Consider the following 10,384-nt stretch of genomic DNA (forward strand, 5'->3'; position numbering starts at 1 on the left):
TGGAGTCCCGTTTGAGGGTGAGTGGCCGGGAGGCTATTTATCTCTGTAAGGGGCCTCTGTGCTCCCTGCTGCCCAGGGGGTTAGAGTGCCCAGAGATCCCGAGATTCCCTGCCTCAGGTCTAAGTGACCTGTCCTGCCCCTTTAAGACTTCCAAAAAGCACTCTCCAAACCAAAACAACAATAGCAACAATGAGAGAGGGAACAGAAAAAAAAAAAAGGAAAAAAAACTCGATTTTTTTTGTCCTCAGGCTTCGGTCCCACGCACCCGCTCCCTGGTCCTGCTGCCCTGTCTCCCTAGCACCAGGGTCCCTGTCCCTTCAAGGCTTCCAAAAAGCACCTGTCCACCGGTCCCGCAGGGAAAAACCCTCGATATCCTTTGTCCTCAGTTGCCGGTCCCAGGCACCCGCTCACCGGTCCTGCTGCTCTGCCTCCCTAGCACCAGGGTCCCTGTCCCTTTAAGGCTTCCAAAAAAGCACTCACCAAAAAGAGAGAAAAAACAAAGGGGGGGGAAAATGCACAGTTTCCTCCGTCTTCAGGTTCCGGTCTCAAGCACCCACCCACCGTTCCCACAGGTAAAAATGCAGGATATTCTTTGTCCTCAGGCGCTAGTCGCAGGCACCGGCTCACCAGACCCGCCGCCCTGCCTCCCTAGCACCGGGGTCCCTGTCCCTTTAAGACTTCCAAAAATCACTTGCCGAAAAGAGGAAAAGAAAGGGGGAAAACGCGCGATTTCCTCCTTCCTCAAGTGCCGGTCTCAGGCACCCGCCCACCGGTCCCGCAGGGAAAAACGGGGGATATTCTTTATCCTCAGGCGCCTGTCCCAGGCACCCGCTCACCAGTCCTGCCACACTGCCTCCCTAGCACCGGGGTCCCTGTCCCTTTAAGGCTTCCAAAAAGCACTCGCCAAAAAGAGAAAGAAAAAAAAAGGGGGGGGGAAATGCGCGATTTCCTCCGTCCTCAGGCGCCGGTCTCAGGCACCCGCCCACCGGGCGCGCAGGGAAAAATGCAGGATATTCTTTGTCCTCAGGCATCGCTCCCAGGCACCCGCTCACTGGTCCTGCCACCCTGCCTCCCTAGCAACGGGGTCCCTGTCCCTTTAAGGCTTCCAAAAAGCATTCGCCAAAAAAAAAAAAAACCCGCTCCGGTTTCTTTCAGTCCGCCGGGAGCCAGGGGGAGGGGCGCTCGAGTCCTGCCGGGCCGGGGCGTGCATCTTATCCCCTTCGCAAGGCGCTGGGTTCTTGCAGGTGTGGATGTGGTCTGGATGTTGTCCTGTGTCCTGTGGTCTCTATTTTAGGAAGATTTTTCTTTGTTATATTTTCATAGCTCTATGTGTTTTTGGGAGGAGATTTCCACTGCTCTACTCACGCCGCCATCCTGGCTCCGCCCTCTGGGCAAGATTTTTAAGTGGTATAAAAAATCCGATAAAATATATTGAAAATAGACTTATGGAAAATATAAAGAGGTCAAATATGCATATAAATAAGACCTAAGCCCAAATTTTGACAAAAGATTAATTCAAGATAAGAACGTCATAAAGGAGGAAATAAATGATGTATAGGCCACAGAATCAACAGTAGGTGCAGAATGTGCTAATGACTCTGCACATTCATGACAATAAAACCAAGTAAACTTGAATGCCATTCCCACCAGAGCTGTAGAAAAACATTATGATCACCGAGCTGGGGATACACATTAAGTCCACATGGAGCATCAAGACACATTCACCACGTGAATCCCTCCTTGACTCCTGAATTACTGCCGCAGTGGGGACAGAGGATGGTACCATAAGGGAACACACAGATGACTCGAAGCTCCCTCTCTCTGTGGTTCAGGTTGGCCTTGAGGCACTAGTGGTATGGAGGGGAGGGGAAGGGAAGCAAGGCTCACCCAGAAAAAAATATGCACACTAGGGATATCTGATGAGGCTGCTCAAGGCCTGACTCAGCCCCGGGGTTTGACTCCTAGTCTCATCCTCCACCCCGCAGACCTTAAGGGTCTGCACTTACCCATTCCCCTTAGCTCACCCTCACCCATTCCTGGCTTCTGGGTGTAGCACATGTGCGTGTCTGAAGGTTTGTGACCTCCCAGGATTCCCAGGTTGAAATTCTCACTCCTCAAGATGTTGAGATGTGGGGCCATAGGCAGGTGATTTTCAGCCCTTATTCAGGGGAAGAGTGCCTCATAAAAGAGGCCCCAGGAGGTCCCTAACCCCCTCCCACTGGGAACACAGTGAGGAGACTCTGGCTATGAACCAGGAAGAGGGCTGTCACTAGAGGTGACCATACTGTGGCCTTGATCTCGGACTTCCTCACTCAGAGCTGTGAAAAGTGCATTTCTGTTGTTTTTAATTGATCCAGTGTGTGGCGTGTTGTGATGGCAGCACCACTGTACTAAGACAAGATGCTTCAAACTTATATGGAAGGTGAGGACTATCTTTTGGCAGAATAAGAATAATAATACCCATCAAGACAAGATAGAAAAAACATTTCTAAGTAGATAATTATGGATTCTTGGATTTGAAAAAACCGGAGTAGTTTGTGAAAAGAAAAGTTTGTGTGTGCGTGCGTGTGTGTGTGTGTGTGTCTGCGCATGTGCGTGTACAGCAAGTGCCAAGAGTACACAATTTAAAGCTTTATTAACTCCATAATTTTAAATGACAAACTTACTAAAATATCATTTCAAGAATTAACTACTTATAATACTTTCATACATGGATTTATGAATTTTAAATAATTATTTTAATTTTTTGTGTCAGTTCATCTGACTGAAAATGGGACAAAGCACTGTTCATAATTCAAAATCTAAATAAGTGTAAAATAAATTTAAGTTCTTTGCCTTGGTTGATACCAGACAAACATTATGTGGGGAAGGAGGACAGAGGAAATCCTGAGTAAAATCCTTGGGAAATAGCTAAAATTCCAGGGTCAACTTTAGAATTTCAAGGTTTATGAAATTGGTGGGCCTCTAGTCAAGATCTCTAAAGGACAACGTGAATCAGATAATGTGTGGATGAATGGAAAAACCGGCTCCCTGACAAGGTGATTAGGGTTGGAAAGAAGGACCCAGAAGGTCCATTAGTGTGCAGAGCGCTGAGGGAGTGGATGGCGAAGGAGGGGCTGAGTTCCCTGCTGCTCCTCCTCTGTCCCCTCCCCCGCCCTCAGGAGCCCTTTGTGACCAGGCCACCCTCTGTGATGCGGGCCTACTGTGCTGTGCCCAAGCACAGGCCCAGTGGTCAGTTGCCTGAGGGCAGCAGTGCGGATCAGACTATGGAGTATCCTCTCCTATCTCTGAAAAGCATTCTAGATACCTGGCTGAGTTTCAGCTCCACTTCCTGGGGGTCTGCCATCATCGCTGGCATCCTGTGTGGAGTGGGGCTCTTCCACCTGTCACTCCACTTCCACCCGCCGAAATGCCAAACCCAGAGGTCAGCGGCTGCAGCCGGGATCCTAAGAATTTGATGCCTGCAGGAGGACAGGCCCCTGAGCACTGATCCCCCAGCTGCCTTCCTGGGGCAGGCGTCTGGGGTGGGGCTTAATCCAGGCAAAACCAAGGACAGTGCTGAGGCCCGCAGCACCTCTGAGCAGGGGCTGAAGCGGGGCGCAGCCTGGGGAGGCAGCGTGCGGCCTGACGGAGCTCAGAGGGGCCTGTGGGTCTGAGCACGTGTGTGTTTCCTGGGCAGAGAAATACACTGATGCAAGAAATCCAGGGCAGGTCTCACATAGAAAATCCTTCTTTAAGTTCTTCAAGGAAGTAAAACTGAAAATATTTTTATCTACTTTAAAAGAGTACAAGAAAGGAAACCCCAAGGCCCATTAGTTACATGTAGACAGTAATGCTCATGGACTCTGAGATCCGCAGCTCATCTAGGGATTTGAGTGGGACTTGGCCCCACCTCGTCGTGATTTTGGGTTTTTGGTCCCTCAGTGTCACCTGAGCCCAGGGAGAAGAACAGGAGGAGGAAGAGAGGGGCAGCTCTGAGAGGTGAGTGCATGTCCGCCGTCCCTGCCCACCAGAGGCAGCTTCCATCGCTGCCACCCGAGGGCCAGCTCCACAACACCCCTGAGGGTGCCCATGGCAGGGCCTGTCCGTCCAGAAAGGGAGCCCGTGGGGAGGCTGCTGGGCAGGAGATCTGAGCCTGGAAACTCCCCAGATTCTGGGCTGGAACAAAGCTGGGAGAGGCCAGAAGTGGGTGTCACCCAGCACGGATGGGGTGGGCTAGAGTGGCCCAAGAGTGCCAGGTCCACGTGTGGACGTGTTAAACTTCCCTCAGGAGCTTCTCTAAATGGCCTTTGCCCTGTCACCCACAAAGAATGGTTATGAGGGTAGCTGTGAGGGCCGCAGAGGGTAATGGCTGTGGAAGCCCTTTCCAAATGAGAAAGCGTTCCCCGTCATAAGTCTTGCTATTGACATCAGGGATCCTGTGGCCTTGGGCACGGAGGCTTGGGCTCCAGACTAAGCTCCCCAAAGTCTCCCCTAAAGTGACATGGACATGGCACTAGACTCCTGTAAGACCCCTAGGTCCCTGCTTTCACTACCACGATCCTGTCTCCCACTTCCCATGTTGCAGAGGTCGCCTGCGAGAACAGGAGGTGGCAAGCAGCCTAATATTACACGTAGAATGGTAATGAAGCTTACCCTTATCTCTCTCGGGTCCTTCCTCCCAGAGCCTGTAATGGGACTCCAGGGCTGCCGCAGCCTGGGGCTGACTTGGGAGCGACAGCCATGGGCACAGGGGTGGGTAAAGTCCTGGGGTGGGGACAGCAGGAGCACCATGAAGTCAGTGTGGGGGCTGCAGAGGGCCATGGGCCCCAGATGCCCACCTCTGCCTGGTCGCCTTGGCGCTCCTGGCCCCGTCTGCTCCTGGCTGCAGCTTGGGCCTCCTGTCTTCTTCAGCCACCAGAGCAGGACCCCTGACAGAAGCCACGATCATCGATCACATCAGGACACCCCTGGTGAGGTATGCAAAGCACACACTACCGGAGCCCGTCTGCCATGCAGGGAGCTCGTAGGCAGTGTTCGTCCCGCCATGTCCCCTTCAGCCTCCAGACCCCCCTCGTGAAGCAACCACTGCGCCTGGCCTCCACTGCTTCACCAGGCTCACCCGCCTCCACATGTTCTGTTCATCCACACTCCTCCCTGAGTGCCTCACCACCATCAGAGCTCTTCCTTCCCCTGACAGACTTTATCCCCACCCCTTCTTCCCCTGCACCCCTATTTCCCTCTGATTTGGAATTGCACCCTCCATCTCTGAGAGCCTCCTTTGCCCCACACCCCCAACCAGACTCCTCCCTGACGCTTCCTCAGTGTGACCCAACGGCACACACACTGGGCACTGTCCCACAGAGCCCGTCCCCACACACCCCTGGAGCAGCTTCTCCTGCCCCAGCCACTTTGGGACTTGGTCACCCCATTTTGGCCCTGTCCTAGTTGCAGGCAGCTGCCAAAGACTAAAGCCCCTCCACCTCCTCACAGGGTGGGTCCCAGGCAGTGGCCTCATTCTGGGGAGACCCAGGCCTACAGGTAGTGGCTGGTACCCCCTCTTTGCTAAGATGTGATGACCAGAATCTCCTGGAAATAGAAATTACAAAGAGAGTCAAGATCAAGATCTGCAAGGAGAAAGAAAAACATAAATCACATCCAAAACAAATGGGCTCAGCCTACAACCTGAATTCTATGGGGAGCACATTGAAACCACTGGGTGCTGAGCAGGACACCACAACCGCCAGCTCTCCTGCAGCACAAAAGGCCAACCAGAACAGCTGCCTGGTCCTCAGCAGCTGTCAGATCCCAAAGTCTTGGAGGGCCACCTACAGCACACAACTAACCAGCTTTTCTGGGGTCTCCCTTCCCTACATAGTGAATCCCTTGGGGCCACTGCCTGGACCTCTGAGAGCCCTTTGGCACTACAGTCGCCATCTTTTTTATTCAATATAATCTCAAAACGTTACCCAGTTCAAATGCAGGCTAAAATTTCTCCACCGTCTTTCCAGTCCCAGCCTCTGTCCCAACTGGAGTTCCAGTCTCCACACTCGATTCCAAGCTTACCTCAATTTGAGCCACCAGTTCTGGTTCATGTCCATATCCCAGCCTATCTCCAATTCCCTCTCCCAAACATACCACCTTGTCCAAACCACATTAGGGCCTGTTGAGTAACTTGTTCTACTTTGCAGAATAAGCCACAATCTCTCATCCGGACTGAGATTCGACACCCAGAACGGCCCACATTGCAGAAGCAACTAGAAAGACAGCGGGCTCTATCCTCTGGAGTCAAAAGGCCTCAGGAAGTCTGCAGTGTCCCTACTTCCACCCGTCCTGAGGACAGCAGGGTGGCTGCGATGCTTCCTGAGAATTTGCCCATCAGTCCTCAGATGCGGAAGGTACTGGAGCAGCACCTCCAAGAGCAGTTCATTCGCCCCCCATGGGAGCTGCCTGGCAAGATCCGGAAGACTCTGGAACAAGTTCGGCTCCAGGGTGAGTTACCAGCCACAAGTCAGACACAGGAGCCTCACCGACCCTCACGGACTGTCACGTTCCCTCGTGAAAGCAACCTGGATTCCCAGAAGGTGGGACTGTGGCACAGCCAAGACCTGGGCAGAGGCCCAAGGGGCTTCACGGTGTGTGTCCCAGAAGATCTCTCCAGGGACTCAGGAAGCCCCCTATTGGGGTTGCAAGTGGTGAGCTCAGAGGAGTCAGAAAGTGACTTGAGTCTCCCGAGTCACGATTTACTAGGGGAATTAGATAAGAGTGTAGAAAACATCCCGAAAAGACACCCAAGAAGGACATTGAGGAAGACCGGTGAAGGTCTGAGCTTGATGAGTGGGCACACATCCCGGCTTGCTGACAGCTTTGCTTTTCCGAACTTGGACACACACTCAGAAACCGGGAATCAAGGAGTCTTAAAGGGCTGGAAACCCCGTATGAACACCTGCCACGGGACCCCCTTCCTTGAGCGGGACACGCGACAGATGCTGGAAGCACATACCACAAGGTTCCGGGCGAAGCACAGGTGGCGGGTACTCTTTAAGGTCCTGAAGACCGTAAATATCTTCAACCTCAAAAAGGCTCTACCCTTGCCCATTCTGCACTTGACCTCATCACCCCCAGGTACCTGTGTGTCTGGCATGCCTGCGATAGTCAAGTTTCCTGACTTTGTGAGAAAACCCCATCAGGCCTTTGCAGAAGAGATGGTGGAAACAGGGGAGTCAGCTTCCACCATGGGGAGGCCTCCCCTCACTCCCCCACATGTGTGTGTGGAAAAGGTCTGGGGAGGAAGCCCATTCAGTGATGACCACAGGCGGCCCAAATCTTGTACGACTGGGCAGGAGAGCAGGCCGCCAATTCAGCGCCGCCCATTCAGCGCCACGGGCAGAATCTGGCCTAATGGGACTGGGGAGCAGGCCCAGAGGGGCAGCCCAGAGCTGTGTCCCTGTTCAGCAAAGGCCAGGGATGAGCTGAGAAAGGACGGTGGGAGCCGGGCCTCACAGGACCCCTGCAGGAACGTGAGATTACTGGAGGTGAGCTCAACATCACGGTCTTTGAGGGCCGCAGAGGTTTGGGAGGCCACAGGGTTCCCAGCTCTCCAGCCACCATCTAGAGTCAGCTTGCAAACAAAACCGCAGACCTTAAACGTGCGTACAAGGATTTCAGAAGCTCCATGGACCAGTCAAAGTCTACCCATCCATAGAAAGTCTGTTACCCTGTGCCCAGTACAACCGTTTCCCACCACAGACGCTGTGAGTGAGCTGAAGCCCCAGGTGAAGGTACAGTCGGGGAACCATCTCCCAGACTGTCCCCAACACACACTGCTCATCAGAGGCCACGTGGATTCTCGGGCACCCCTGTGCCGTCCCCAGAGAGGCCCTACGGGAAAGCACAGAGAGGGGTGTGGAGCACTGGGCCCATGTCAGGCTGTGACTACGGGCCAGCCTGCCCGGGTCCGGTGACCAGTACCCCCTGATGGAAAGAGATGCTCCCAGTGCCCACCAGGGGAGGAACGGAGGCCTCCAGAAAGCTCCTTTGGAGGAAGGTTGAGGCTCTTCTTCCATAAGAAGTTTCACCATAAAAACAACGAACATCAGGATACTCTGCGCAAATCAAAACTCTCATCAGCCACCGCCGAGAACCAGGGACCATGCCCAAGAAGATCAATTTTGAAGAACACGGATCCTGAGGCTAAGTAGCTGATGAGAGCAGTCGGACAGACTTTAGATGAGAAAAGGGCAGTTCTCCGTGGACTTCACTCCACAAAGTTAAGTAAACATCAACAGGAATTCCAAGCCCCAGTCTGTGGGTTTTACCACTCACATGGGCAATTTCAGGCCCCAGTCTGTGCGTGTTGCCACTCCCATGGGCAATTCCAAGCCCCAGTACATGGGGGTTGCCACTCCCATGGGCAATTCTAAGCCCCAGTACGTGGGTGTTGCCACTTCCTTCGGCAGCCTAGCCACTGAGAGCCAGTGAAAATTAGTCATACACACTGTGGTCACCAAGCCACCCAGCAGGGCCAGACTTGTCCTGTCAAGGAAAGTCAAGTCGAACACCAAGAGTCCTTGAAAAGAGTCATATTCAACAAGCAGCTGGACCTGAGGAGCTCCACGTCCTTGTACCACAAGAAGACTCTGTCTTCTCCAGTCTGTCACTGCCAGGGTGGATCGGCTGTGCCACGCGTCCCAGGCCAACAGACACACTACCTGCAGCACTGTCCTCTTTGCCGTCTAGGTGTCTAGTCTGGGCAACCCCAAGGTGCTCTAACCTTTCCTCATTCAAGTCTCCAAGAAAAAATGCAAACCTTTTTCTCATTAGCACATCCAACATATTTAAGCTCCCCAATAAACATGTTTTTTTCCCTCATAAAAGGATTGTGTATTGGCTCCTGTGCTCATGATGTGCTTTGGCTTGCAGAAGGGAGGGCAGGGAGAGAGGGATGTGGGATTCTGCAGGATCGCTCCTTACCCCACGTCTCTTCCTCGCCCATATTTTCATACCACTGTTATTACACAAACAACAAAAAACTGAAAATGAGGCAACTACCCTATGAAGGTCTCATTCTCTGCAGGGTCTATTTGACTGCATTTCTCCTGCTTCCATGCCACTTTGAACTCCAGGCGGCTGTGGAGGGCAGGTGTGTGGAGGCATTACAGAGCTGGGCATCCCTCTCAGGCTCCAGAAAGTATTAGAGCCACAAGAGTGCATGTCTGGGAGGGGGTGCTGGGTCCTGAGGTCAGAAGCAGGAGAAATCTGGCACCTGAATCTCTTGGAGGGAACAGATGAAACCAGCCCCCTGGAACCCCTTTACTCTCTGATGAAGCCTGGATTGGGAGGTGCCCTGTGAAACTGACTTGGCATAGCCTTAAAGAAATGGACGTGCACCCAGCCCCACCCCTCTTTCCCACACTTTAGAGCAGCCTCAGCTAGGATGGCACCGTCAGCTGGTGCACAGTGGGGGGTGGAGCATCAGGAAGGCTGCAGGGCCCTGGTCACTCCTGTCCGAAATGAATGAACGGCCATGCTCAGGGGTCACCCACCTTCCCTTGTTAGTCCTAGAGAAGGAGTTCTGGAATGAATTAAAGAGGGCCTTGAGTGTGGTGTGGGGTAAAATTGCAGTATTTCAAGAATCTCTCCCCTGGCATTAGTCTCTTTACATACACCGCTCAGCTTCTCCCAGACTCTGGGGGAAGGCGTGGAGAGAGGCTGTTTTCTCTTCCCGTTGTGTAACTGGTCTGGCACCTGTCAGTAGCCAGGGAACTGTTCTCAGAGTTTCTCCTGAAAGGGGAGGGTGGGGCAGAGAGCCCACTGAGGAGGAGAGTGAGAGCAGCAGACCGAAGGGACAAACGGAGCCAGCCTCATTGTGAGCGATAAACGTGTTTCTACCGTTGACACTGAGAGTCTAGCCTTTCTGTCACACTGGTTTATTCATCCCAGGCCAGGAACACTGTCCCCCCACAGCTTCACCATGTGGTGATTATCTGACAGCTGTACACTGTGAATCTCTGGGAGTGAAGATTTGAAAACGTGGGATTGGAGGAAGGAGGTGCCCATGAATGTGCAGAGAACAAGGAGACCCCAGGGGTCCTCCTGCCATCTGCAGAAGGAAAAGTTAAGAGCTCAGTGGCTCATCACGGCCCCACCCTGGGGTCTCCACCCTGCTCCAGCTCTTAGATCACAGGCCTGGCTAAGCCATTGGCTCACAGGCAGGGGAACAAACATCCAGGAGGAAAGCAAATCAGAGCAAGTTCATCCCTTGACAAAGTATTCCAAGCTTGCCCATCAATCCTTGAATTCTCTTCATTCTAGAAAAGATAGTTACACATAGGTGGGGGCACTGCACATGGACCCAGGAGGGAGACGTAGCACAGATGGTGATGCTGATAGAGCAGCAACAGGA

At 53.0% G+C, this 10,384-nt stretch overlaps 1 protein-coding gene across 6 annotated transcripts in view; it reads left to right on the top strand.

The window, feature by feature from the left end:
• LOC118974070 (putative spermatogenesis-associated protein 31C2) overlaps positions 1 to 8,864 on the top strand; it is a 149,219-nt gene extending 140,355 nt beyond the window's left edge. For 2 of the 6 annotated variants that reach the window (XM_073239161.1, XM_073239159.1), the window contains exons 2-5: positions 3,925 to 3,981; positions 4,568 to 4,621; positions 4,894 to 4,957; positions 6,171 to 8,864. In XM_073239161.1, the coding sequence (XP_073095262.1) occupies positions 6,336 to 7,943 (1,608 nt within the window). In that variant the 5' untranslated portion in view covers positions 3,925 to 3,981; positions 4,568 to 4,621; positions 4,894 to 4,957; positions 6,171 to 6,335 and the 3' untranslated portion in view covers positions 7,944 to 8,864. Of the gene's footprint in view, positions 1 to 3,924; positions 3,982 to 4,567; positions 4,622 to 4,741; positions 4,958 to 6,170 lie in introns of those variants that run through there. The other 4 variants (XM_073239160.1, XM_073239158.1, XM_073239162.1 and 1 more) reach the window with 3 other exon arrangements.
• Positions 8,865 to 10,384: the final 1,520 nt, after the last annotated feature.

Source organism: Manis javanica, chromosome 6 (genome assembly GCF_040802235.1).
Source record: "Manis javanica isolate MJ-LG chromosome 6, MJ_LKY, whole genome shotgun sequence".
NCBI lineage: Eukaryota > Metazoa > Chordata > Mammalia > Pholidota > Manidae > Manis > Manis javanica.